This window comes from Equus quagga, chromosome 19, assembly GCF_021613505.1.
Source record: "Equus quagga isolate Etosha38 chromosome 19, UCLA_HA_Equagga_1.0, whole genome shotgun sequence".
Taxonomy (NCBI): domain Eukaryota; kingdom Metazoa; phylum Chordata; class Mammalia; order Perissodactyla; family Equidae; genus Equus; species Equus quagga.
In genome coordinates, this window is record NC_060285.1 from 247,638 (window position 1) to 275,595 (window position 27,958).

The following is a 27,958-nucleotide window of genomic DNA, read 5'->3' on the forward strand; positions in this document are numbered from 1 at the left end:
GGCTGGCTGGGAAGATGGCGGCAGGAGCCTTGGCCGCGGCGGGGGAGCGGGCCCGGGGCGTCCGGGGTGTGCGGGCCGGGGCCGGGGCCGGGCCATGAGCGCGCCGCCCTCGCGTCCCCGAGCCGCGGAGCCCGCCCGCGCCCCTCGCCATGGCGCGGCTCGCGGACTACTTCGTGCTGGTGGCGTTCGGGCCGCATCCGCGCGGTGAGTGCCGGCCCGCGGCGGGGCCGAGGGCCAGGGCCGGGGTCGGGACCGGGAAGGGTCCGCCGGGCCCGCGCGGAGGCGTGCGGGAGCCGGGCGGGTCGGGGTCGGGGTCGGGGCGGCTTGGGGTCGGGGCCGGGATGGCCTGCCCGAGGTGGGCAGGGTGGCAGACGGGGCGAGCTTAGCCTCCCGCCGCCCTCGGCCGACCCCGGTCCGGCAGCGCCTCGGCGTCGGCCTGGGAGGTGGGAGGGCCCTGGGCCGGCTCGGCCTCCGGACTCCCGGTTGGGTGGGATGGGCTCTCGCTGCCTTGGCTGACTGCCGGTGGCTCTGCCTCCAGGGGCGCGATCGTTGTTGCAAGCCCCTCCTCTGACCCCCAGTGCCTCTGTCTGAAGCCTCAGGCCCCGTGTGGGACGTCTGGGGTCCAGGAGGCTTGGTGGGATGCAGAAGAGGGGTGATGGAGGGACTGCTTCACGAAGAGGTGCTGTTGAGTTGGAACTCGGAGCACTTCAGGAGGAAATATGGGGAGGAGAGAGACGAGCCTTCCTGGCAGAGAGCCTGGGGTCCTCATACCTGCGAGCCAAGCCCTGGATGGGGGTCATTGTGGTGACTGGTGTCGATGTCCAGGAGGTCTCTGTCTAGGGTCAGCGCCTGTGTCTGAGAGCCCTTCAGCCCAGGGGGTAGGAGAAAACGGAGCTTGACAATGACATCAGCAACAGCCGTGGAGACAGCAGTGTTGGAGAATGCGCTCAATGTGCCAGGCCCTGCACAGCCCTTTGTGTGCATGGTCTCACTTGTTCATCCCAGCAGCCCACCGAGGTTTCCCTGCTATTGCCCCCATCCGTAGAGTGGAGTCAGGGCAAAGAGATTGAGTGCTGGTCTGAGTCCCCACAGAGGGGCCAGGATTCGCACCCAGGCTAACTCAGAGCCAAGCTCTGGGCTCAATCCCAACTGCGAGGGGTCAGTGTGTGTCAGTGGGGGAAGTGGGAATGGCTGTGTGGTCAGGCTAGGGCTGAACCTTGAGCTGAAGGTAGAGTGAGCCCCTCAATTTCTGCTACTGCTTATCAGCCCAGTTACCACTGTCACCACCCAGAAACTGGACTTTCTCTTTGCCCTTCTTGCTGAGCCTCACCTGCTGGACCCTGTATGCCCCAGACCCTCCTCAGTGCCCTCTTGTGGTACTTGCTCCTCCTCCCTGCTCTCTCTGTCCGAGTATCCATCCCCTGACACTCAGTCATAAGTGTATCTTTTCCTCCAGAGAAGGAGTTCTTGTAGGCAGGGACCCATTGTCTTCATCCTCTGGTCTGCATGCAGCAAGCTCACTATCAGTGTTGTACAGGCCCACGGAGGGAGAGCTGTCTGCTCCACGGCACATGTAGGGGGCATTGAGGAGGCCATGCCACCTGGAGCAGCGGGGTGCACGGGATCCAGGGAAACAAGGCCGACCTTGTTTCCAGGGTGGCCTCAGTGTGAGGGCGCCTGGGCCAGGTGCCAGGGCAGAGGCTGCATGAGCAGAGTGGACTTGGAGGCTGATGATGCTGAGGGTGCTTTGGGAAGAGTCTGAGGAGGCATAGACCACGGTAGAAGCATGCTGACAGTAGAGGTGGGGAGTTGAGAGTGAATGCGAGGGAGGCGAGAGGGGGCATGGGTGGGCTCCATGACAAGCTGGCTGTGCCATGTGTGTGCTTACTGTGAGAGCCACATGCAGGGTGGGTTCCCCGGGGTGTGTGGCCTCTGAGCAGGATGGGAGAAAGCTGGAGCCCATAGTGCCCACTCACTCTGAGAGGTGGGAAGGAAGGATTCCCGGGCTATCTCCTGCAGTAGGAGTGAGGGGCCGTGGAGCCTCCACACTGCTGCCTTCCAGGGTCGGAGCTGGTCAGCTGTGGGCTGCCACCCAGCCTCAGGGCCTCCCTTGGCAGGACTCATCCGTCCCTGTGATGAACAATCCCTCAGGCTGACCCTGGCTGTGGGGCTGAGGGCAGAGCTAGGTGGTGGGCGGAAGCCTGAATCAGAGGAGCACCATGGGGGTTGGGGGGGGTCAGTGGTCCCTGCTTTGTGACCTTGGGCCAGTCTTTTAGTTCTCCGCACCTCAGTTTCCTCATATGGAGAGGGGATGAGTCCCACAGCCCTCCCAGGCTCCTATGAGCACAAAATGGACTCACACATGACGCTGTTCCCACAGAGGCTCCAGGGAGCGATGGGGATCTCATTAATGATGAACAGCAGGGTGGACACCCCTGGGCACAGACACAGTGAGCTCCTGTGCAGGTGGTGGAGCACTCCTGCGCGCTGGCAGGCCTAGGACATCAGAGCAGGGATGCAGGGTCCTTTGGGTTCCATGGTGGGGGTAGAAGTGGTGGATGTCTTGTCCTTGGCCTGGATCTGGACACCCTGTGTGGAGCTACTGGATGCAGGGCCTGGGTGTTGAGTCGCAGAGTCCTGCCTGAGGGAGCATCCAGGTTTCGTGGTTACCACCTGGTGGATCTCTCCAGGCAGGAGGCGGGAAGGGGGCTGGGTGGGAGCCCTCCTCTCATCTTGGAGGACACAGGCATTCCTCTGGTGAGTAGGGGGAGTGCCTTCACTGGGGATATGGGTTTAGTACCTTCTGCACCCTGGGTCTGGCTCTGGGGACATTGTGGAGGCCAGATAGACTACTAGCACTCAGCTCCTGGCCCGGGAGGGCCCTGACAGTGGTCAGCTGGTTTAACACGACATGGCCAGTGCCAGGGTGTGTCTTTGGGAGAAGGAGATGCAGCTGACCTGACCAGGCGGCCGAGTGCATGTCTGCCAGGGGAGGGACTGGCCCCCTCTGTGCTGGAGGCGCTGCCTCCCCAGTGTCTGAGAAGAAGACTTCCACACCTCGCCTGGCCTCTCAGTCCTGACTGTGCTGAGCTGGCTGCGTTCCTGGGCCCCATCTCGTCTCCCCACCCTTGTCCCTGCCCTCACTCTGGAGCAGGTTGGGGCTGTTTGGGATGGCCTCAGCTGGCTCCCAGTCCCCACCCTGGGGAGCCTGAAGGGTCCAAGGCCTTGGGTCAGAGCCGGTCTGGTCAGACTGGGGGGAGGTTGGGGAGGACCAGTGGAAAGGCTGCAGTCTCTCTGCACGTCTTGCCGCCGTGGCTGGCCGGGGACAGCCTGTATGCTAGGGTTTGGGTGGGTGGGTAGGGCAGCAGGAAGATGCTGTCCTCCCTTCACCGTCTTCCCAAAGCTGGGCTTGTCCCAGGGTGTGTGCACTGAGGGGTGTGGAGGGGCGGGAGGGCCAGCAGAGGAGGCTGCTGTCCTCCTGTGCCTCTGCCCACAGTGCGTGCTGGCCCGGGCCAGCCCTCCAGGCGTCGGAGCCTGGCACTGGTGACGGGTGCTGCCAGCAGATGACAGAACGTGTGCTCTGTGTTCTCCGGCCCCTCGTTCAGGCCTGCAGCCACACTGGGCTGCCTAAGGGGACATGGCTGCAAGAGGAAGCTCTTGTCTCCGTCTGTCTCAGGGGACGTTGGTGCCCTTCCTCCTAGGGCCCCCCAAAGAGCCCCGCCCTGTCTCGCATGGCTGTGCCGGTTGGATTAGTTCTGTCACAGTGTGTGGGGTGGTGCCCTCCCTCCTCGCTGCCCCAAGGTGGGGGCAGCTCTAGAGGGGCAAGGAGCTCAGCCACTAGAGCTTATGTCCATGGCCACAAGGGTTTGAGTGGGCGGGGGACACTAGGAGATGTGGCAGGAGTCCCCCCACCCCCAGGATGCAGACCAGCAGCCAAGCTGCAGCCTGGCACCTGCTAGCACAGAGCTGAGGTGTGGGCTGGGGTCTCGGAGAAGGGTCAGGTAGAGGCCAGGAGTCAGGGCCTCTCCATGGCCTGCCCTTCCAGGGACAGGCTGCTGTGTCCTGGAGTGCCGCGGGGCTCCGGAAACTGCCCTGCACTCCTGACTGAAGAACCTGTTTGCTTGTGGGGTGTGAGTGAGGCTGGGTGTGGGAGGATGGTGGTAGAGCCGGCTGTATACATTCAGTCCTAATTAGGCTGTGGTGTGTGCCAGGCACAGGTGCAGCGATGGATCTAGAGGCGTAGCTTCTTGCTCATGGAGCTCCCGTCTGGCCCAGCTGGCCAACAGGTGCACCGGGATCACAGAGGGGTCTGGTGGAGGGAGGGTGGTCCTGGAGCTCCCACTGAGGCCCCAGGCTTAGGCAGGGTGCAGAGAGCTACCTGGAGGAGGGGACACTGTTTGTGCTGGGACCTGAAGGCCAAGTTTGGGGATGTCATGGTCCAGAGAAGGAGCTGGGAAGGCGAAACTTGCTCACCCTGCCCAGTCACCTGCCCTTGGAGGCAGTTGGGACAGCTCAAGGAAAACTTCCAGTTGGTTCTTCAGAGGGTGGAGCCTTGCAGGTGGGAGTTGACGTTTCACACAAATGAGATGGGGAGCGTGGGTGGTGGACGATGGCCAGCCACTCTGCCCACTCCCCTACAGGGAGAGGCTGCTGGGAGCAGCCCTGTGAAGGCCGCCTGTTCGCCTGGCCTTGGGAGGGAGGCTGTGGGGCAGAGGCTGCTGTCCCCATCTACACATACCCCCTCTTCCCTCCTCTGCTTGCTGCCTCGTGGCAAGAACTGGGTGAGCCCTGGGTGTCAGCCAGGCTTGGGGCTGCACACAAGTCAGCCCTTGGAGGAGTGAGGAGGTGCGGGAGGAGCCACAGCGCAAGGCAAGCTGGCTGGGGGCCTGTTGAGGGTGGCCCTTGGGGGTGGACCTGGAGGGACCCCAGGGGGCTTCGTCTTGGTGGGCCGTGTGCGTTCATGTGTGTAGGTGGGTGTGGCACCAGCAGACATCTGTTCCTCTCCCCCACCTCGTCCTGTCTGCCGCCTCAACTTGGGGTGTCAGTGGTGGGGGGAGGGGAGCAGGAAGCTGAGGTTTGTGAGTCAGAGTCGTGGCCCCTCGCCACCGCTTCCAGCCGGCAGCAGCCTACCACTGCTGACCTCTGTGGCACTGCCTCCCTCCATGATCCTGGAGGGTGGGGAGGTCTCCTGAGATTGCATTTCAGCTCCTCTGCCTTCAGGGGCCTGGGGAGTGTGTGCTCTTGGGGTCTGTTCACCAGTGCCCATGGGTCTAGGCCTGTGCTCGGGCCCCCAGCTCTGTCTGAGGCTCCTGCGCCCATGCAGGTTGTGGGCGGACCAGGCCAGCTGGACATGGCGCCACAGTTCGGCAGGCCCTCAGAGGCTTCACATGGTGGCCTCCTGGGCCTTGGAGCAGACCCTTAGGGAGGTTCCATGCTGAGCGCCCTCCCTGCACCCATCTGCCCCTGCCCTTTTGCTGGTGTGGGCAGCAGTGTTGAGGCTGGTTCGAGCAGAGGGCAGGGACATCTGTGCCTGGGGACCTGCGTGTGGTGTGTGGGAGTGAAGGTGGGGAGGCTTTTTTCTTTCGCTCTTCATCCTGCTGCCATGCTGGGTGGGAGCTGGAGGAAGAACAGAGACCCGTGCCCATCCTCCATACATCCTGCGAGGCAAGTGGTCTCCTGACATGGCCCTTGTTAAGCCTCCTGGTTTGGCTCTGTAGGGGGTGAGCAAGAGGCAGGGGCCTCCAGCTGGCCCCACTGGTGTGGACTGGACCTGAGAGCAGTGCCCTGAGGGCAGAGTAGGGGAGCAGACCAGAGGGAGCTTAGTGGGCCATGGGGTTCCAGGGAGTGGAGGGGGTCTCTGGGGAACACATTGGGAGCTAGCAGTCTGGGGATGCAGTGTGCCAGGGGCACATGCATGGACACGGGCCTCCTGTCCCCCAGGCCCCTGGCCTCCTCCCTGGCCCAGGGACCAGGGCTGGGCTGCACTTGGCGCCCTGCTCTGTGGCTGACACATGGTGGCCAGCGTGGGCGGGGAGCAAGCCTGTGTGCTACCACCTCCAGCGCTTCTTCAGTGGGCGTCATGAGATCAGGTCCTTGTCCTTCCTGCCAGGTGCCAACCTTCCCCTGGGACATGCTGGCTGTTTTCTGGGACCTGTGCTGCACCTGCTTGTCTCTGAGGCAGCAGGGCCAAGCAGAAGTTGGGGCCGTGGGCATGGGTGGTCTCTCCCCTGGCCTAGACAAAGTGTGAGACCTCTGTACCTCTCGCATGGGCCCAGGGCTGGTGGGTGAGGCGGAGCCAGGGAGCAGGGCGAGGTGCTGAGCAGGGTGCCCACTGTCCTCTTGGTGTGTACTGCCTGGCAGGCTGGGGGCGGGGGATCATGAAAGCCAGGTGCCTAAGCTGGGGGTTGGCTTTGGAACTGTCTGGAACTACTCTTCCCCTCACTGGGAGGCACGTGCTGTGCAGTAGGGCTGGTGTGCTGCAGGCTGGAGGTGGGTTCTGGCTGGGGATGTTGACATGGGGGGGGGGGGGTCTGGGAGTGAGTGGAGAGCAGGGAGTGTCCCTGGGGCCAGGGCTTTTGTGCTCTTGGTGCCTGGTCTAGCGAAAGGCTTGCAGGGACTCTGATCCCACAGCAGAGGTTCCTCTCTGTGCCCTCTGGTGGCCCTCAGGTCTGTGACTGCCTAGTGGCCTCTCCTCACAGGAGTATTTTTAGGGAAATGACAGGTCTTGGAACTGAGGCTGTTCTGGTGACAGATGAGGGCCAGGGTGGGTGGGACGTTTCCACCCAGGGGCCTTGATGTAGCCATGTGAGACTGTTGAGGCTCCTGACTGGGTGTGGGTATGAGTGTGGGAGGTAGTAGGTGTTCTGACCACCTGCTCCTGTCCTCAGGGAGTGGGGAAGGCCAGGGCCAGATCCTGCAGCGCTTCCCAGAGAAGGACTGGGAGGACAACCCGTTCCCCCAGGGCATCGAGCTGGTGAGTGGAGGTGCTCCCCTAGGGTGTCGAGCTGGGGGTGGGAGGTACTGAGATGGTGGGGGCAGGTGAAGGCCAGGCCAGCAGCCCAGCGTTTGTCCCTCCTGGACTGTGAGGAGCCTCCGTGGTGCACAGCCCCTGCTGGGCACAAGATGTCAGGACTACTACAGAGGGCAGGGGCGCTGGCTGGCTGGCAGGGTGCCTTGTATCCACATCATGTCGTGTTATCCCTTTCTCATGATGGTGGGGACTGCGTCCTGCGTCCTAGAGTCCTCACCCCACACAGTGAGGCCAGAGGCTGTTAGTCTTTTTTGTGGGGCCGGGGACTGAGGTCCCGGAGGTGACGCGCCGCCAGGGTCACAAAGCAAAGTGTTCCCTGCTACATTGGAACCCGGCATCTGGGCCTTGGCTGTGCAGGCACTGGAGGGCAGGGGCACAGAAAGCTGAGTGCTGACCCCTGACCCCTCCTGCCCCGCAGTTTTGCCAGCCCAGTGGGTGGCAGCTGTGTCCTGAGAGGAACCCACCGACCTTCTTTGTTGCCGTTCTCACTGACATCAACTCTGAGCGGCACTACTGCGCCTGCCTGACCTTCTGGGAGCCAGCAGAGCCCACACAGGTCAGCTTGGGGCTCTGGGGTGCAGCCTGTGTGGGGCTGAGTCTCTGGCTGTGACTGCCTCTCTCTGCCCCTGTCTGTGACTGGTCCTGACACCCCAACCCCATGGAGGCTGGAGTTCCTGAAGGGCTGGTCTCGTCTGAGTCACCTGTGTCCTCCTGGGCTCGTGGGACGTGCCTGAGAGCCAGGCGAATGGGGCTTCTGTTCACAGGAAGCAGTGTGCACCGAGGATGCCCCCGAGAGGGAGGAGGAGGTGGATGAGGGAGGCCCAGTGCGACTGTCACCTCCAGCGCCCGGCCCGCCTGGCCAGCTGTTTGCTCCAAAGACGCTGGTGCTGGTGTCTCGACTGGACCACGCGGAGGTGTTCAGGGTGAGGTGGGCAGCGAGGGCGCAAGCAGGATGTGTGGTGCTCCCACTGGCTGTGCTGCCATTCCCCAATCTCTGGTCCTTGCAGAACAGCCTTGGTCTCATCTACACCATCCATGTGGAGGGCCTGAATGTGGGCCTGGAGAACGTGATTGGGAACCTGCTCACATGCATCATCCCCCTGGCTGGGGGCTCGCAGGTGGGTCTTGGGGGCAGCTGCTGTCCACCCGCAGCTATGGGCCCTCCTGGTGCCACAGCTGTGGTGGTGGGGCCTGGTAGGCAGTTGGAATCCAGCCTGAGCTGAGTGTGGCCCCAGGCCTTGGACGCTCTCCTGCGTCTTGGTGCTACTGTCACCCAGCGTCTTTTCTCTGCCCTGCCTGCTTGCCTGTGTGTCCCGTGTCTCACCTGGCTCTCCACCTGGCGTCCTTCAGTTTCTCTGTCCTCTCGCTCCTTGAGTTTGCCTGTCTCTGGATGTCGGTGTCAGCTTGTCTGTCTGCTCCTTGGTCCATGCCCCCACGTGCGGGTGTGTCTAACCGTGTTTCTCTACCTGTCTGTCCTGTGCAGCTGGACTCTGTTGAGGACGGAGTGGTACGGATTCTTTGTTTCTTCTGCCCACCCAGGCCCCGCCCCTGCCCCAGGTCAGAGGCCCTGAGTTTCCTCTGCAGCACTGCTCTGGCCCACAGAGACTGGGCATGGCCTTTCCCTCATGCCATGCCGCCCTTCCTAGCCAGTCCCGCCATGGAGTCTGTCAGTCTACCAGGCCCACCTGAGGCTGCGGAGCTCTGGGCGGACACGCGTCTGGTCGGAATGCTGAGTGTCGGTCTCTCTCTTTCCACAGAGAACCATCTCGTTGGGGGCTGGCGACCGGCAGGTCATCCAGACCCCGCTCGCCGACTCGCTGCCCATCAGCCGCTGTAGCGTCGCCCTGCTCTTCCGCCAGCTGGGTGAGCCCACCCGTCCCCTCCACTCCACCTGGGGACTGGCGGTCAGAAGTCAGGGTTCTCAGTGCCTGGGTTGGATGCCAGGGCCCCTTCAAGCCTGTCCTCTCCTTTTAGGTATCACCAACGTGCTGTCTTTGTTCTGTGCTGCTCTCACGGAGCACAAGGTGCTCTTCTTGTCTCGGAGCTACCAGAGGCTCTCAGACGCCTGCCGGGGGCTCCTGGCACTGCTGTTCCCTCTCAGATACAGGTGCACACTGCCTGGCCCCTCCACCCTGCCCCCTCTGCCCAACCCTTCTGCCTGGCCCCATCCTCTGTGGGGCTTGCACACTGAGCCCCCGCCTCTTACAGCTTCACCTATGTGCCCATCCTGCCGGCACAGCTCCTGGAAGTCCTCAGCACACCCACCCCCTTCATCATTGGAGTCAATGCGGCCTTCCAGGCAGAGACCCAGGAGCTGGTGAGGGCTGTGGTTTGTGTCTGCCTTGCTGCTCTAGGCCTTGCTGACTGGCCTGTGGGTCCCTGACCACTTGCTCCCTTTGGTCCACAGCTGGACGTGATTATTGCTGATCTTGATGGAGGGACGGTGACTGTCCCCGAGTGTGTGCACATTCCATCCCTGCCAGAGCCACTGCAGAGTCAGACACACAGTGTTCTTAGCATGGTGAGCCAGGGCCTGGGACCACAGGGGAGCTTGGGCCTCAGGGAAGCCGAGGTGGAGCCCCTTGGCAGCAAGGGGAGCCCAGGGTCCGAGGCTGGCATGCAGCTGACCCCACTCCCCTCTGCTCCTGCAGGTCCTGGATCCAGACCTGGAGTTGGCAGATCTCGCCTTCCCCCCACCCACGACATCCACTTCCTCCCTGAAGATGCAGGTGCAGGGCCCCCCACCTTGTGCCCTCTCCTTAGGTCTGCGGCTGCTGGTGGCTGGCTGGCAGTGCTGAGCCTGCTTTGTGGCCACCTCTTCTGGGGCGGTTGCAGGAGGCTGCATGGGAGGAGTGAGCCTCTGAGGGCCTGTGCTATAGTGGTTGTCGGCACTGAGTCTTAGAGGAATCACCATGGCTTTGTGTGGAGGAAGGTTGGAGGGGTAGGGGTGGGAATGGGGGGGGGCAGGGCTGCCCGGGGAAGCCTGGGCAGCATAGACAGGTGGGTTTGAGTGAGAAGAGGTTGAGCCTGGGGTGGGCGCAGGGGTATGCAGGGGCCTGGGTAGGCCTGTGGGCCTGGTGCTTACCTGCACCCACCTGTGCCCCAGGACAAGGAGCTGCGTGCCGTCTTTCTGCGGCTCTTTGCTCAGCTCCTGCAGGGCTACCGCTGGTGTCTGCACATGGTCCGAATCCACCCAGAGCCTGTCATCCGTTTTCATAAGGTGGGTCTCCAGGCAGGGGCAGGGGTGGAGGGGGTGGGGAGGTAAATGCCCAAGGAGCTGACCTCCTGGTGTGCCCCTAGGCAGCCTTCCTGGGCCAGCGTGGGCTGGTGGAGGATGATTTCCTGATGAAGGTGCTGGAGGGCATGGCTTTTGCAGGCTTCGTGTCGGAGCGTGGGGTCCCTTACCGCCCTACGGACCTGTTTGATGAGGTGCATCCCCACCCCAGCTGGGAGGAGCCCCCGCCACCCCCTCCTCGCCCCAGCCAGCCCACCTGACCCTGCCTCCTTCCCCAGTTGGTGGCCCACGAGGTGGCACGGATGCGGGCGGATGAGAACCACCCCCAGCGTGTCCTGCGTCACGTCAAGGAACTGGCAGAGCAGCTCTATAAGAACGTACGGAGGCGGCGTGAGGGGGTGGGCTAGCCCAGCAAAGTCACTGGTGCCGCCCCGGCCTGGCCTCTTGCCCACGCCTGCCTGTGTCCCCCCAGGAGAACCCATACCCCGCTGTGGCTATGCACAAGGTGCAGAGACCAGGGGAGGCCAGTCACCTGCAGCGGGTGCCCCGGCCCTTCCCCCGGCTGGACGAGGGCATGGTGCAGTGGATTGTGGACCAGGCCACGGCCAAGATGCAGGGTGCACCCCCGGCTGTGAAGGCTGAGAGGAGGACAACTGTGCCCTCAGGTCCCCCCATGAGTGCGTAGCGGGGAGAGGGAGCCCTGAGCATGGCCCAGGGTAGGCATGAGTTCAGGGGTGAGTGCATTCTCTGCTCCCCAGCTGCCATACTGGAGCGGAGCAGCGGGCTCCATGGCAACAGTGCACGCCGTCTGGAGGTGGTCCGAAACTGCATCTCCTATGTCTTTGAGGGAAAGATGCTTGAGGCCAAGAAGGTGAGGGCGTGCGGGGAGTGCTGGGGGCTCTGTTGAAAGGGAAGCCTGTGTACCGGCAGGAGGGCTCTGACCTGGGGTCAGGGCAGCATCTCTCAGGAGCCCCAGCCCTTGTTTACCTGCCAGCAGCTGGAGGGAGCTGGGCTGGCAGGAGGGGCAGGTGGGCACCAGGTCTCAGATCTCCCCTGCATCCCAGCACAGCTGGACGGGGCCTGCTGCGGAAGCTGCACGAGAGGGATTTACTTCAGCTTTTAGATAGCAGAACACCCTAAAAGTTTTTAATATTCAGTTTCTTCTTCATCCTTCGTGAAAAAAAAAAGGGTGCAGACCCTCGACCTGTCATTTTTTTTTAAGTTATGGAAAGTGGAACCTCCTCACACACTTCTGCCCTTTGTGGTGTTCATTAACACCTTGGGGTCTCTCACAAGAGCCAGTTTGAATCTGTTTTGTGTTTCACAGCTGTGTGCTCCCCTTTGAGGCACCTGGTTCTTCCACTAGCCCTTTATTGGGGGCCTGCGGGGTCCCGGGTGCTTTACAGTGGACGATGGTAACAACAGGACAACCATGCTGTCCTTTCTGCAGCCCGCCCGCTGCAAGCCAGCTGCCGGCTCTGTGTTACGCTTGAGTTTTCTGGACACCAAGGCCCCGGTGGGCTGAGTACTGGGGCTCAGGGCTGTGGGGCCTCACTCCAGAGCACGTCGGTGCACTGGCTTGAGAGCATGCTGCCTTGCTGTCCTTGTGTCTCTATCATCATGAGCTTTTGTGTGTGCAGGGCTGGGCCCACTAGAGGTGCTAATGAGGCTGCAGAGTTTGGGCACACATGACCTGGACAGATCCTGGGTCCCCTCCATACTTGGAGCCTGGGCTCTGGCCTCCCGGGTGCCCACTGCCCTCCCTCCTGGGCTCTGTGCCTTGGCCTTCCCCGTGCCTCCCTCCTGCCCTCGGCGTGGCTGGATGGGTCCCGTGTAGGCAGTGCCCTCAGCCCCGTGTTCCCCTGGCCCCAGCTGCTCCCGGCTGTGCTGAGGGCCCTGAAGGGGCGTGCGGCCCGCCGCTGCCTCGCCCAGGAGCTACACCTGCATGTGCAGCAGAACCGGGCAGTCTTGGACCACCAGCAGTTTGACTTTGTCGTCCGCATGATGAACTGCTGCCTGCAGGTTAGGCCGGGCCTCCCACCCTGCCAGCAATGTGGCTTTTAGTCGGGGCGGGCAGGGGTTCCCCAGTCTACCCATAAGGGTGTGTCTTCTGGCAATGCTGATAGCTGGGGAGACCCTGGGCTGCTGGTGGGGATGGTGGGTGAGAACCCTTGTTGGAGACGGGGGTTCTCGTCTCTGGTGCCCAGATTTCCTGTCCTGAATCTTGGAGCAGCCCTGGGGGCTGGTGCAGCTGGTTCAGGGACAGTGGTGGGAGGTGCTGCTCTGGCAGCAGTGCCAGTCGGGGTGTGATAAGTGTGGGGAGAGGGTTCCGACGGTCTTGTGGCTTTGCTGCAGGACTGCACCTCCCTGGATGAGCATGGCATAGCAGCTGCTCTACTGCCCCTGGTCACGGCCTTCTGCCGGGTGAGTGCTGGGGTGGCCCAGGTGTCCCCCCCAGCCCCTTTCCGCTGCACCCAGTGACTCCAACCTGGCCTCTGCAGAAGCTGAGCCCAGGGGTGACGCAGTTTGCGTATAGCTGCGTGCAGGAGCATGTGGTGTGGAGCACGCCGCAGTTCTGGGAGGCCATGTTCTATGGGGATGTACAGACCCACATCCGAGCCCTCTACTTGGAGCCTGCCGAGGACCGAGACCCCTCCCAGGTATGGGGGTACTCCCTGGGCCTGGGGGAGCGGGACTGGCCTGGCCCTGGCTCACCTCGGCACTCTGGCAGCTTGGAGAGGCGCCTGCACAGGATGAGCGCTCTGCCCTGGACGTGGCGTCTGAGCAGCGGCGTCTGTGGCCAACCCTGAGCCGTGAGAAGCAGCAGGAGCTGGTTCAGAAGGAGGAGAGCACAGTGTTCAGCCAGGCCATCCACTACGCCAACCGCATGAGTTACCTGCTGTTGCCCCTGGACAGCAGCAAGAGCCGCCTGCTGCGGGAGCGTGCGGGGCTGGGTGACCTGGAGAGCGCCAGCAACAGCCTGGTCACCAACAGGTGGGGGCCAGGCCTCAGTGGGCCTTAGAGGGTGGGTGGGGCTCAGGATGGGATGGGGCCTGGGTGGGACAGGCCTCGGGTGGGATGGGTCTGTGCCCACCGTGCCCCCTCCCTGGCCCAGCATGGCGGGCAGTGTGGCGGAGAGCTATGACACGGAAAGCGGCTTCGAGGATGCAGAGACCTGCGATGTGGCTGGGGCTGTGGTCCGCTTCATCAACCGCTTCGTGGACAAGGTCTGCACAGAGAGTGGGGTCACCAGCGACCACCTCAAGGGGCTGCATGTCATGGTGCCAGGTATGGGGGGGTCTGGGCATGGAAACACTCCCACTGACGGGTAGGCAGGGGGCCCAGGGCGTGAGGACTGCTCTCCTCCAGACATTGTCCAGATGCACATCGAGACCCTGGAGGCCGTGCACCGAGAGAGCAAGAGGCTGCCCCCCATCCAGAAGGTGAGTGAGGGCCGGGTGGGGCTGTGGGCTCCAGGGCTGGGGCTGTGTCCTGAGGCTCGGTTCCTGTCCCTGAGCAGCCCAAACTGCTGCGGCCGCGCCTGCTGCCTGGAGAGGAGTGTGTGCTGGACGGCCTACGTGTCTACCTGCTGCCAGACGGGCGAGAGGAGGGCGCAGGGGGCAGTGGGGGAGGGCCTGCACTGCTCCCAGCCGAGGGCGCCATCTTCCTCACCACATACAGGGTCATCTTTACGGGGATGCCCGCCGACCCCCTGGGTGAGCCTTTGCACCCACTTCTGCGCCCACCCTCCCCTCCCTTACCCACCCACTGTCTCCTCCTCCCCCACCTTCCAGGGGCCCCCCATAGCTCTGGGATCCCCTCCCCTCCCCACCCCCCTGACTCTGCCTGGCCTGTTATAAGTGGGGGAACAGGTGGTGGTCCGCTCCTTCCCGGTGGCTGCACTGACCAAGGAGAAGCGCATCAGCGTCCAGACCCCCGTGGACCAGCTCCTGCAAGATGGGCTGCAGCTGCGCTCTTGCACATTCCAGGTCAGGCCAGGGGTGTGGGGTGTGTGGCGGGCCATGCTGGGGCAAGGTGGGCATACTGGGAGGGAGCATACTGGGGGAGACATGCTCGAGGGAGCTGGAGTGGGGTCGGGCCCTACTCTCGTGTGGGCGGCTGCAGCTCTCACTGGTTTACAGGTGTCTGAGCCCTCAGTCTTGTTCTTATGAGCAGGCATTAAGCCAGATTTCTCCTGTGGCACTTACGATTCCTGAGTCTGCACAGGAGTCGCTGTGCATTCCTGTTTCCTTTGTGGGGCCCTGACCCTGGAGCCCATGTCTGGAGTGTGCTGCATGAGCCTAGCACAGTGGAAACTTACAAATAAAGATGAAACACCATTAACTTGGGTTCCTTGGCCTCACGGCCACACTGCAGTGCAGCGAGCAGCTTCCTCTGCGTGCCATGTCCTTGTGGCACTCTCTCGGGGGGACACGCCTCACCATGCCCCAGGGTGTCCACAGCTTGATGGAGAGGTGAGGTTGATCCTTCACAGCCCCACAGGGGGCCTGGCCACCCTGCTCCCGGGGCCTGTCTGGCCACTGGGTCCTCACTTGTCCATCCTGTTTGGAACACCCGAGTTCCAGTGACACAGCACCTGGGCGTCCGGAGGTTTTCCTGTGTCTGTGGCCAGGACTGTGCCTGTGTCTGTGGCAGGCCCACAGACTGCCCAGACCTCTGAGGCCCTCATGTCTGATGTAGCTGCTGAAGATGGCCTTTGACGAGGAGGTGGGGTCTGACAGCGCCGAGCTCTTCCGCAAGCAGCTGCACAAGCTGCGTTACCCGCCGGACATCAGGGGCACCTTCGCCTTTGCCCTGGGCTCCGCCCACACGCCTGGCCGGCCGGCCCGCACCACCAAGGACAAGGGTCCTTCCTTCAGGTGTGGAACTGGGCCCCGAGGCCAGGGCACCTGCCCCTTTCAGAACTGCTGCGTGCTTGTCCCCATATCCGTTCTGCTCACCTCTGCTGACCCTGCATGCCCCCCAGGACCTTGTCCCGGAACCTCGTGAAGAATGCCAAGAAGACCATCGGGCGGCAGTATATCACTCGGAAAAAGTACAACCCCCCAAGTTGGGAGCACCGGGGCCAGCCACCCCCTGAGGACCAGGAGGACGAGATCTCAGGTGGGGCGTGGGAAGCCCTGGGTGGTCTGGATAAAGACGCTGTGTAGAGGGCTGGGGGGCCTGGGCGATCTGTGGGTGACAACCCAGTGTGCCTGGCCTGCCCCAGTGTCGGAGGAGCTGGAGCCCAGCACGCTGACCCCCTCCTCGGCCCTGAAGCCCTCGGACCGCATGACCATGAACAGCTTGGTGGAGCGGGCGTGCTGCCGGGACTACCAGCGCCTGGGCCTGGGCACACTGAGCAGCAGCCTGAGCCGCGCCAAGTCCGAGCCCTTCCGCATCTCCCCAGTCAACCGCATGTATGCCATCTGCCGCAGGTGAGGGCAGCCGCATCAGCCACACCACGGTGCCTGGCCAGACGAAACGAGGAGGGAGAGGGCAGAGGCTACAGGCTAGCGTGGCCACTGCCTCCCGCCAGGTGGCTTCTAGGAGGGTCTGCAGTGCCCTTGGCCTGTGCGCTTGGGGAGAGCCGCTCTGCACGTTCCCTGTCCCTGTGACCTCCCTCACCCTCATTCGCTTCCTCACAGCTACCCTGGGCTGCTGATCGTCCCGCAGAGCGTCCAGGACAATGCCCTGCAGCGGGTCTCCCGCTGCTACCGCCAGAACCGCTTCCCCGTGGTCTGCTGGCGCAGCGGGCGCTCCAAGGCCGTGCTGCTGCGCTCAGGGGGCCTGCACAGCAAGGGTGTGGTCGGCCTTTTCAAGGCCCAGAATGCACCTTCTCCAGGTAACCTTCCTTGTTTCCACTGCCATGCCCTGTGCCCTGTGCCCACCTTGCCCCACCCGCGCTCTGACTCAGGCTGTGGCTCCAGCTCCAGCTCTTCCTCTAGGCCAGTCCCAGGCGGACTCCAGCAGCTTGGAGCAGGAGAAGTACTTGCAGGCTGTGGTCAGCTCCATGCCCCGCTATACTGATGCTTCAGGACGCAACACCCTCAGCGGCTTCTCCTCGGCCCACATGGGCAGCCACGGTGAGCGATGTTTGACAGTAGAAGGACTTTTGGGGCGTTGTGGAGGCATTTATGGAGGGCAGGCCAGCAAGGGGGCAGGATGTTTGCGGTGTGGGACCAGGTAAGTGTTCTGAAGCCCTGCTCTGACCACTCTTCTCTCCCACCCAACGTCAGCCTAGCTCCTTGATCTCCTCGTCTTCTCTGCCTATGGCCTCCAAGTCACTGAACACAGACCTTGAAACCCCAATCTGGTCCCCGTCCCTCCTTCGTCCTTTTCCCCACAATGTCCCCACAACGTCACTGTGGTTCACCCTCCATTCAGGCCATCTACTGAACCTTACTGCTTGGCCCTGTCCTTCCCATCTGTCCGGCCCCTTGGGCTTTGACTGCAGTGGTCTCCCCATCTCTGTCCCAATCATGCGCATCCTTAACACACAGGTGGACCCAGGCCTGCAGGACCCTCCCCGCCTCTGTCCACACCCAGCCCTGCCCATAAGCTGGCGTCTCTCCTGATGGCCTTCTGACCTGTGCAGGGGGCCCATTGTCCCAGTTTGCAGAGGAGGCACCAGGCCTCAGGGGTCGAGGCATGGGCCCAGGGGCCATCCGCGGGCTCTCCCCCTCGCCACCAGGGCACTGGTGTGGGGTGGCCCCCAGGGGTGCTCGGTGATGTGAGAGAACATGTATTGCTGTCCACATGGGGGTGGACAGCCCTGTAGAGGGGGCCCCTGGCCTCCTGGGTGACTGGCAGGGACCCTGCTGGGGAGGTGAGCCATGTGGGTACTGGGCACTGAGAGGCTTCCAGACAGGAGAGGGCGCCATGAGGAAAGGTGCGTGGGCCACAGTCTGAGGCTGCAGGAGGGTGTGTGAGAACAGGGGGGGCCTTCTTCTCTAGGGTCTCACTCCAAGGCGGTCACCTCTCCTGCATCCTGCTTACCCACCACCGACCCCATCTACTTCCACCTGACCCTGTCCTCCCGCATCTGACCCTATCTTCCCCCTCCCCCCTTTGTCCCTCTGATGGATCCCATCTACCCCAGACTCTGTCCTCCCTGCTACCCCATCTCCCCCTCATCTGACCCCTCCCCACCCCACCCCATCTGCAACTCACCCCATCCTCAGCTTCCCCCATCTCCCCTCCCCCTCCTCCTGGATTCTCACTGATGCTCTGGCCCTGTCTGGCTCCTCCTTTTGGCTTGGCTGATAGATGCAGGGGCTCCTCAAGGGTTGGTCCTCAGACTTGTGAGTCCAACCACTGTGCAGCCCACGTTGGACCTCTGTGTCTGGAGCCTGGTTGTCTGGCAGCCTCTCATTCTGTGCTTGGACATCTCATCTCCCCACTGGAGGCATGAGGTCTGGGAGGCTGCCTGCCCCAGGCCTGGCCGTGGCCCAGACGCTGGCCCAAGGCTGCCTCCCAGCCCCTGGGCCTGCACCTCAGCAGGTGAGGTAACAGTGTCCACCTGGGAGGTTTGGTGGGTATGACTGGTTTATCCCACACCTGGAGCTGTCCTGGCCGTTGTGTGCTCAGAGTTGGTAGACGTCACACGAGGGGTCGCTTCTCTGAGACCCTGCCCACACCCTGGGTGATGCAGATGTCGCACCCGGGCTTGCTTGTGGGTCAGGCCTTCTGGTCTCCTCCATCCCTCACGCTTATCTGCACTTTTCTCTGCTGCTGCTTCAGCTCCCAGACGCACTAGGGTACACAGGTGGGTTTTGGGGGCTGATGGCACCACTCACGGGCCGAGCCTCCTGAAAGCCCAGGTGCCATCCTTGATTCTTCCTGATCTGCCCACCTTGAGTCCCGTGAGCTGGCTGCCCAAGCCTGCAGTCTTCCTTGCAGCCAGTTGCCCCTAGCCTAACCCAGGCCACTCTTGCCCGCTCCAGAGGTCTCCCGGTGGCCCCACCGCCTCTTCCTGTGGCAGGAGGGGCTCCAGAGCACACAAGGGCCTTCATCCTCCATAGTGGGGCCTGAGGAGCGTCCCCTGCACACCGTACTCCTGCTCCTGCACGGTGCTTCCTTTGCTGTCTGAGCACAGCCTCTGTCCCTGTCGACCCTGTAGGCCTCAGCTTGTGCTGCACGGCACCCTGAGCTCCTGAGCTCTGTCTGTATCTGTCGTTGCCCCTTGCTGGCACTGGGGCCAAGGCGGCCAGGAACAGGGGTGGCCAGTCTGCCCTCGTGGGTGCTGTCCGCCCCTCTCGAGGGGCACAGACCTTCTTGAGGGGCACAGACCTTACTTCTGTCTCATTCCTCTGCTAGTTCTAGTGGCTTTTGGTTTTCCAGACATCTCAGTCTGTCATTAAGTATGTTTTCCAGTCATATCGTCTTTCTGCTGTCTGCCCTCTCCAGAGGTTGAGTGGCGTCTATACTCAGAGAGCGGCACCCTCCCCGTGGAGCCCTTCGTCTCCCACTGCCTTCGTCTTCCCCTCATTTTCTTGGGCATCCCTGACTGTCCCCAAAGCTCACTGGGGCTGCCTCCTGGTGTACTTGAGTTCTGGGTGTGGCTGCCCCCCTCAGTGCCGGGAGGCACATAGGGCTCCACTCACCCTAGCTGGACACAGGCTCCAGTCCGGGATCTGTCCATGTCAAGGTCACACCGTGTCCTTGTTGTGGGTGACTGTCCCTCCTGCTCACGGCAGGGAGGGCTGGTGTCGTGCTTGTTTGTGGCGACTGTGGCAGTGGGCAGGGGACTGCCCTGCTGCCCTTTCTGCAGAGGCACTGAGCCCTGAGCAGGGCCGGGCGCAGGCTTTGGAGCCCGGAGACCACTGTGGAGCTTCCTTGTGGGCGTCCTGTGCCACGAGGCTGGGCTGTCCCAGCCTGTAAGCCTCAGCCTGGCCCTGGCAGTCTGGTGCTGCCCTGAGGTTCGGGCCTGTCTGTGTCCTGCACTGAACTGCTCTCTGTGGTTCCAGGCTGGGAACTTCCAGGCTCTGGGCCTCCTCTTCTCGGGGCTGCGCCTCATGGCCCATCCTGCCACTGTGTGCTGGGCAGATACTTGGTGGCTGAGGGCAGAGGAATGGGCCATGGAGGAGGCATTTGAAGGAGACCCCAGCGTTCCTGCCTCTCCTCTGACCCTTCCTACCCGCCACAGGCCCTCTGCTCCCTGGCCTGCCCTGGGGCCCACAGAACCTTGAGCTGAGCCCCGCTGTCTCCGGGGCTCTTGGGGGACTTGGTGGAAACCCAGCTCTGTACCTAGAGAGCTTTGGGCTGCAGGCCCCCTACATTGGGCGCACCCCAGACCTGGGCCCAGGCCTGAGCCTTCTCTCTGCTGTGCCCCCAGTGCCCAGCCCCAGAGCCAGGGTCACCACGCTGTCCAACCCCATGGCGGCCTCGGCCTCCAGACGGACCGCTCCCCGAGGTACCGTACCAGCAGTGCAGGCCAGCTCCCCCACACCTGGCACTGACAGCCCCCGTGTGACTAAGTAGTTGCAGGCACTAACGCCCCCCCCCCAACACCTGGCACTAACAGCCCCGTGTGATAGACAGCATAACCCAGTCCTCCTCACAGCCCTGGGCACTAACAGCCTGATGCCCTGAGTCTTGCCCCGGCCCCTGACACTAATGCAGGCACAGGCCCCCACTGGGGTCCCGTCGACCTCCCCTGCCCTACCCTGGGAGCTCAGCCCCAGGTAAGTGGTGTCCTGGCCCTGCTTGGGTGCTCACCTGGTTTCTCTATGCAGGTAAATGGGGCAGTGTCCGGGCCAGTGGGCGCAGTGGTGGGCTTGGTGCTGACGTGGGCTCCCGGCTAGCAGGCAGAGACATGCTGAGTTCCCCCCAAGCCAATGGGGCTCCCCCTGACCCGGGATTTTTGCGGCCACACCGTGCAGCTCTCTACATCATTGGGGACAAAGCCCAGCTCAAGGTGACTGGGGTTGGGGCATGGGGCCAGGCGGGGGCACAGGGCTTGGGCACATCTCACCATGGCCGGCCTCCTCCAGGGTGTGCGGCCAGACCCCCTGCAGCAGTGGGAGCTGGTGCCCATCGAGGTGTTTGAGGCACGGCAGGTGAAGGCCAGCTTCAAGAAGCTGCTGAAGGCGTGTGTCCCGGGCTGTCCTGCTGCCGAGCCCGGCCCAGCCTCCTTCCTGCGCTCGCTGGAGGACTCAGAGTGGCTGATCCAGGTCTCTGCACTGCCCCTGCTGCAGCTGAGGGTGCCTGCCTGGGTGTAGGCACCTAGAGCCAAGCATAGGATGGTGTCTTGGCTTGCTTGTGTGATGGTGTTGGGCCCTGGGAGGGGATGACAGCCACTTCCTGGCAGTGGTACCTGGACAGCGGAGGGAGACCGGGGTCCTCTGCTGTCTGTCAAGATGGGGCTGGGCATCTCAAGGGCAGGGGGTGCCTTTCGAGTCCTGGGGGACTTGGGAGGGCTGGAGGAATCAGTGGTTAGCATGTCAGAGCAGATGTGTTCAGTGCTGTCCCCACCTCGTAGGCTGCCCCTGGGTGTGGTGCTCACACGGCTGTTGCTCCCGTGGACATGTAGGTCTCAGGCCTGGTCAGGTGCTAGGGTCCATGGGTGCCGGCTCTGGGAGGTGCTGATGGGCTGCTGGTCCCTGCAGATCCACAAGCTGCTGCAGGTGTCGGTGCTGGTGGTGGAGCTCCTGGACTCGGGCTCCTCCGTCCTGGTGAGCCTGGAGGATGGCTGGGACATCACCACCCAGGTGCGTTGTGAGTTGTAGGGCCGGGTGGGGCAGGATCCCCTGGGTGCCCTCCTGACTGGCTGGTGGTGCTGGCAGGTGGTATCCCTGGTGCAGCTGCTCTCAGACCCCTTCTATCGCACCCTGGAGGGCTTCCGTCTGCTGGTGGAGAAGGAGTGGCTCTCCTTTGGCCATCGATTCAGCCACCGAGGGGCCCACACCCTGGCCGGGCAGAGCAGTGGCTTCACACCTGTCTTCCTGCAGTTCTTGGACTGCGTGCACCAGGTGAGTAGGTGGCCATGGGGCGGGGGGCGGCTGTGCATGCTGACTCGTCCCTTGGCCTCTTACCAGTGACCCTGCACAGGTCCACCTGCAGTTCCCCATGGAATTCGAGTTCAGCCCATTCTACCTCAAGTTCCTTGGCTACCACCATGCGTCTTGCCGCTTCCAGACCTTCCTGCTCGACTCAGACTACGAGCGCATCGAGCTGGGTATGGTGTGTGGGTGGGCATGGGCAGTAGGGCACCTGCAGGTGGGCAGCCAGGGCTCAGTACTGCCCCTTGCAGGGCTGCTGTACGAGGAGAAGGGGGAGCGAAGGGGCCAGCAGGCATGCAGGTCTGTGTGGGAATACGTGGACCGGCTGAGTAAGAGGACACCCATGTTCTACAACTATATGTATGCGCCTGAGGACACAGAGGTGAGCTGGGGCCTGGTCAGGGCAGGCGGCTCCTCCTGCCCAGCTCCTCATACCAGGCCTGCCCCCAGGTTCTGCGGCCCTACAGCAACGTGTCCAACCTGAAGGTGTGGGACTTCTACACTGAAGAGACGCTGGCCGAGGGCCCCCCCCTACGACTGGGAGCTGGCCCAGGGCCCCCCCGAGCCCCCAGAGGAGGAGCGGCCTGATGGGGGTGCGCCCCAAAGCAGGCGCCGTGTGGTGTGGCCCTGCTATGACAGCCGCCCCCGAGCCCAGCCCGATGCCATCTCACGCCTGCTGGAGGTGCGCAGAGCTCCCCTGACACCCTGAGGGTGTGTGCGTGTCCATGTGTGTGCACGCGTGTGTCTACATGTGCATATCTCACGCCTGCTGGAGGTGCGTGTAATCCCCCCGACACCGTGAGGGTGTCTGTGTGTCTATGTGTGTGCACGTGTGTGTCTGCATGTGCATATCTCACCTGCTGGAGGTGCATGTAGCCCCCCCAACACCACGAGGGTGTGTGCACGTGTGTCTGCATGTGCACGTCTCACACCTGCTGGAGGTGCATGTAGCCCCCTGACACCGTGACACATGTGCCTGCACGTGCGTATCTCACACCTGCTGGAGGTGCATGTAGCTCCCCCTGACACCATGAGGGTGTGTGCCTGTCCATGTGTGTGCACGCATGTGTCTGCATGTGCGTGTGCATCAGTCCAGTGGCCCTGCCCCTCCCCAACCCTCCGAACTGCCTGCCAGCCTGCCATGACTGTTGCTCCCGTGGCCCCGCCCCACCCCAGCCGGTGCATGTTGGCAGGCAGTGGTGACTGGAGGCTCTAACCTCCCAGTCTCAGGACACGGCTTCTTTGCTCTGGGTGTGTGTGGGGTCAGCCGCGAGGGAGGACAGGGTTTTCCCAGGAACTGTTCCTCCCCTGGCCGGACTGCTGCACGAACTTCCTGGGTGTACCTGGCTGTCGGCCACACACAGGTCCATGGTGGCTCCAGGCCCAGCCTGCCCCACCCACGCTGATGGGAGCAGTGGGTCTTCTGGGTTCTCTTCGCCCCTTCAAAGAGAGACGTACTTGTGGCTCTGGAAGTTGGGGCTTGACCGTTAGGCCTCTCTTGCCTTCCCTCCGCCATCCTTGGTGGGCATATCTGCTCAGCTTCGACTCAGGATCCAGCAGGGCAGAGACCCCTGGGAGAAGGAAAAAGGCCCCCTGAGCTGAGGGTGGGCCAGAGTTCTCCACAGTGGCCGAGCAATCAGAAGGCTGTGACCTCAGCTCCAGATCACAGAAGGATTTGTACTCCCCTCTCCACCTTAGCTGTGGGTTTTGGGTTATATCTGAGCATCTTAGAGCTGCTGTTCCTTGTGGGGAAAGTGGGGTACTGATTCCTGCCTCTCAGGGAGGTGGTGAAGTATAAACAAGTCTTGCTTCTTTCTTCCTTCTGGTTTTTTTTTTCCCACTAACAATTGAGTATTTTTTAGTATTCCCTGTTGCCTGCTTTACTTGGCTCTTGAGCTGTACCTGTGCTCTTTCGTGGTTGTCAGGGGCTGTCCCTCCCCTGTGGGAACCACACGGTACACTCCACCACCTCTTTCTGCCCTTCACGCTGTTGTCATCATGCATCTTTCTTTTACTTGTGATATAAACGCACAGCAGGTACATGTTTCAAATAGTCCACTTTGTTTTAAAGAAATTAGGAAACGAGGAAGAAACTTCCCTTATCTGCCATTTCCAGTCTTCTTGCACTCTCAGTGTAGATCTAATCTGGTATCACTTCCCTTCAGCTTGAAGACTTAAAGGTTTCTTGTGGGGCAGGTCCGCCAGTGACAAACCCTCAGCTTTAGTTTACTTGGAAATGTCTTCTTTGTACCTGTATTTTTTAACAGGTGTTTTCTTTGGATACAGCATTCTAGGTTGACAGCTTTTACACTCAGCAGTTCACAGATGTTCTTGTTTTCTGGCTTGCGTTGTTTCTGATTAAAAGTCGGTGCTCATTCTTAACCAGTAAACTGTATAACGTCATCCTTTCCTCCTCTGGCTGCCTTCAGGATGTTTTCTTCATCTTTGGTTTTGGCAGTTTGACCTTCAGGTGGTTTTTCTTTCTGCTCATCCTGCTTGGAAGCTCTTTAGGCTTCTTAGATCTATGGAATGATAGTTTTCTTAAAATTTAGGGACCGGCCCGGTGGTGCAGCAGTTAAGTGCGCACATTCCGCTTCAGCGGCTCAGGGATTGCTGGTTCGGATCCTGGGTGCGGACATGGCACTGCTTGGCACGCCATGTTGTGGTAGGCGTCCCACATATAAAGTAGAGGAAGATGGCCACGTATGTTAGCTCAGGGCCAGACTTCCTAAGCGAAAAGAGGAGGATTGGTAGCAGTTAGCTCAGGGCTAATCTCCCTCAGGAAAAAAAAAATACATTTTAGGCCATTATTTCTTTAAAAAAGTTTTTTCTGTACAATCTTTCCCTTCCTTTCCTCTGGGACTTTATTGTCCCCTAGGTCACTGAGGCTCTGCTTGTTTCTTCCTCTAGTCTTTCCTCCCTGCAGTTCATTTTGGATGCTTCTGTTACCCTGTCTTCAGGTTCACTGCTCTTTTTATGTTTAACATGCTCTTAAGCCTATCTGATGAATTGTTCATTTTAGAAATTGTATTTTTCAGCTCTAGAATATCCATTTTTTTTTTATATTTTCTGTAGAGATTCCCCATCTGCTCAACCATGTCCATCTTTTGTGTGTGTCTGTGTGTGTGAGGAAGATCTTTGCTGAGCTAACATCTGTGCCAATCTTCCTGTTTTCTGTGGGATGCTGCTGCAGCGTGGCTTGATGAGGGTCCACGCCTGGGAACTGAACCCCTGAACCCCAGGCCACCGAAGCAGAGTACGCAAACTTAAGCACTATGCCACTGGGCTGGCCCTCAACCATATCCATCATTTTCTTTCAATCTTAAACATATTTATAATAACTATTTTGATTTTCTTGTATGTTAATTCTAGTTCCTATTTCATTTCTGGGTCTGTTTCTTTTAACTTTCCCCCTAATATGGCTCTCATTGTCCTGCCTTTTTGCGTGTCTAATAAATTTTTTTGTAAGCTGGACCTTGGTCTGCACTATTGAGGATCAGGATTACGTTGTCTTTCTTTAGAGTCCTGGGTTTTCTTGCAGTTAATGAGCTTGTGGACTGGCTTGATCTTTCAAGGGTGGTTTCTCATCTTTGCTAGGGCAGCTCTCGAGAAGCCTCGACTCTAGGTTAGAGGAGCTCTACTCCACAGACATGGCCTCTTCAGGGTTTCAGCTGAAGGTTTGGTGTCTTCAGTAAGGTGTCTCCACTCTGGCTGTTTGGAATTCCCACATCTTCCCATATTGTGTACCCTTCGGAATTTAGACTTAGTTCGCAGCTTCTTATTAGCTGCTCTCTGCCAGGCCCTGTGACCTCTTGCTTTGCACATAGCAATTTAATTTGGCCAAAGACTCAAGGAGGCTTCTGTGTTATTCCCGCCTCTTATATGCTGCCCTGCAGATCCATGTGTATCACCATCCCTGAGCTTCCCACCTTTGCCTCCTCAGCTCCTCAAGACCCAGTGCTCTGCTTAGACTCCACCTCCCTGCACACTGGCCAGGCCAGACTGTAGGGCTCCCTGGTGTGGCCCCATTTCGGGGTCTCAGTGCTGCACTGCTGGCTGTCTGACACCTGGAAACAACTACTTCCTGTTCTTATCCAGTTTCATTGGCACTCATGGCGGGTGGGCTGGTCAGGGACTCTGTCATGGTTGGAAGCAGAAGTCTGCCTACATTTCTGTGTTGAACTCAGCTGGCAGTTTCATTGTTACTCTTTTGCAGTGAGCACGTCTTTTTCTGGCTGGTTTTGGGATTTCCTCTTTGTTTTCAGCAGTTTTCCTGTAGTATCTTGGGGAGGGGGGCGGTGTGTTCAGCTTATCCTGTTTGGGGTTTCTGGTGCTTCTTGATTATACTGTTTGATGCTTCTTGTTATTTTATAATATTTTCAACCATTGTCTCCAAATATTGATCCCACTCACCCCCACCCCTGCCTTTCTCTTCTTCAGTACTCAGTTATAGGTGTGTTAGCGTTGTTCATTGTTTCACTTTCTTATATTTTCCATCCTTTTGTCTTTTCATGTTCCAGTCTGGATATTTTCTTCAGAATAATCTTTTAGTTCACTAATTCTCCCCTAGGAGCTGCAGCGGCTGGAGACAGAGCTGGGCCGGCCCCCTGAGCGCTGGAAGGACACCTGGGACCGGGTGAAGGCTGCACAGCGCCTTGAAGGCCGGCCAGATGGACGTGTGAGTGGGGGTGGGTGTGGGGGGTGAGGTGGGCTTGCTGCCTGGAGGAGGCCATCACCTGCCCTGACACAGGGCACTCCCTCCTGCCTCCAGGGTATCCCCAGCTCCCTGCTGGTGTCCAGCGTGCCCCACCACCGCCGCTCGCTGGGTGTGTACCTGCAGGAGGGGCCTGTGGGCTCCACCCTGAGCCTCAGCCTGGACAGTGACCAGAGCAGCAGCTCAACTGCATCTGGCTCCCGCCAGGCAGCCCGCCGCAGCACCAGCACCCTGTACAGCCAGTTCCAGACAGCTGAGAGTGAAAACAGGTGTGACGGGCACCTCCCACTGCAGCGTAGACACGTCTGAGCTAGGAGGGCTCTGGGGTCCTGGGTGGTTCTCAGATAGAGGGGCAGGTACCTTTGGGGGAGCTTCTACTTATTTCCTAGGTGGAAGGATTTGTCAGGGAGGCCACGATGCTAGCCAGAGCATAAGCTGGGGAGAAGTAGGTGGACTTGGAAGGGGTTTGGGATGTAGAACCAGTGACCGCAGCTGGGCTGTGGTGGCTGTGGAGCAGAGGGACGGGGCTGTGGGATACCCCATGAGGGCAGGCAAGGTACCAGGTGAGGCTGAAGCAGGTTGCAGGTGAGGCTGGGGCTTGGCAGGCTGCATCCCACCCTTGGGCCTGGAGAGGTCACGTTGCCCCAGTCACCTCTCCAAACCTGCCTGCTGCATGTTCCTCCTCCTTGTGGAGGGTGGCATCTGCCCTGTGTGTGCAGCTGCTTCCCTGAGACCCTGAGGCTCCTGTATGGCACCCTCCCCAGTGTCTATCATGTGAAGGGTATGGGGGACAGCCCCTGGGCTTCTTTGTGGCCCTCTGGCCAGCGTTGGGTCAGTTTGGGGGTATGGTCTTGCTGCTGGAGCTGGGCAGGCAGGGGGGCAACTGCTGGGGCCTGGGCTTAGCTAGGCCCTCATGGCTTACCTGGCCCCTGGTCCTGCTGCAAATGCAGGTCCTATGAGGGCACCCTGTACAAGAAAGGGGCCTTCATGAAGCCCTGGAAGGCCCGCTGGTTCGTGCTGGACAAGACCAAGCACCAGGTGAGTGGTCACTGGGCAGGGGAATGGGGCACAGGGCTGAGGGGGCCCTGCTGACTTCCTGCCCCCTCAGCTGCGCTACTATGACCACCGCGTGGATACGGAGTGCAAGGGTGTCATCGACCTGGCAGAGGTGGAGGCTGTGGCGCCTGGCACTCCTACTATGGGCGCCCCCAAGACCGTGGATGAGAAGGCCTTCTTTGACGTGAGCTGTGGCAGGAAGTGGGGGTGGGGGGGGGGCGCTCCATGGGGTAGAGCCCTGGAGTCAGCGACCCGCCATCCCCAGGTGAAGACGACGCGTCGTGTTTACAACTTCTGTGCCCAGGACGTGCCGTCGGCCCAGCAGTGGGTGGACCAGATCCAGAGCTGCCTGTCAGACGCCTGAGCCCAGCCCTGCTTGGGCTGCTCTGCGTCCAGTCGTTACAGACCACTAGGGGTGGGCAGGGCCCCCCGGCCATGTTTACAGCCCCCACCCTTGACAGTATTGAGGCCCCGCCCCCAAACTTGTGTGTACAGCCCCCACCCACCCTGCCCACCCCCATCTGCCTGGCCAGCTCTAACTTATTTTGGAGTTATGGTTGAGCACCGGCCGGAAGGCGGCCATGGTACCCTTGCGGTGGGCCTGTAAATAATCCATCCCACCCAGCCCCGTCAGTGTGCTGGCCCCGGCCGGCCGGCCGCAGGCAGCCCGTTCCTAGAACCAGATTCTATAAAGAAAAAATTAACGATGTGCCACATGCCTGTGTCTCCTTGGCCACCCAGAGGGTCCTCTTACTTTGTCCAGTACCCAGGTCTGCCACATGAGGGGCCAGTCCTGGTGCCAGGGGATCTACGGCCCTCGGGGCCACTTCATCAGGCCCTTGATTGGTGCCTGGCTGTCCATCCCCCCCAGGCCTCAGGGATGGTCTTGGGGCTAGCACAGCCCGAAAGGAAGATCCCCC

General features: G+C 61.1%; 1 protein-coding gene across 1 annotated transcript; it reads left to right on the forward strand.

Moving 5' to 3' along the window:
• On the forward strand, positions 1–27,754 carry SBF1 (SET binding factor 1). Its single transcript, XM_046646154.1, is given in 42 exon segments — positions 1–204; positions 6,888–6,973; positions 7,449–7,586; positions 7,795–7,953; positions 8,038–8,148; positions 8,788–8,893; positions 9,005–9,137; positions 9,239–9,347; positions 9,438–9,551; positions 9,682–9,759; positions 10,137–10,250; positions 10,331–10,459; positions 10,544–10,642; positions 10,738–10,942; positions 11,024–11,136; positions 12,138–12,287; positions 12,621–12,689; positions 12,767–12,925; positions 12,997–13,259; positions 13,381–13,553; positions 13,635–13,708; positions 13,786–13,981; positions 14,127–14,254; positions 14,967–15,145; positions 15,253–15,389; positions 15,496–15,703; positions 15,914–16,110; positions 16,214–16,351; positions 19,603–19,680; positions 20,003–20,184; positions 20,261–20,440; positions 20,876–20,977; positions 21,053–21,238; positions 21,318–21,444; positions 21,520–21,650; positions 21,719–21,793; positions 21,795–21,950; positions 25,839–25,946; positions 26,040–26,251; positions 26,933–27,020; positions 27,091–27,222; positions 27,304–27,754. Coding segments are annotated over 42 exon segments (5,676 nt in total). The 5' UTR covers positions 1–149; the 3' UTR covers positions 27,403–27,754.
• The last annotated feature ends 204 nt before the right edge of the window (positions 27,755–27,958 follow it).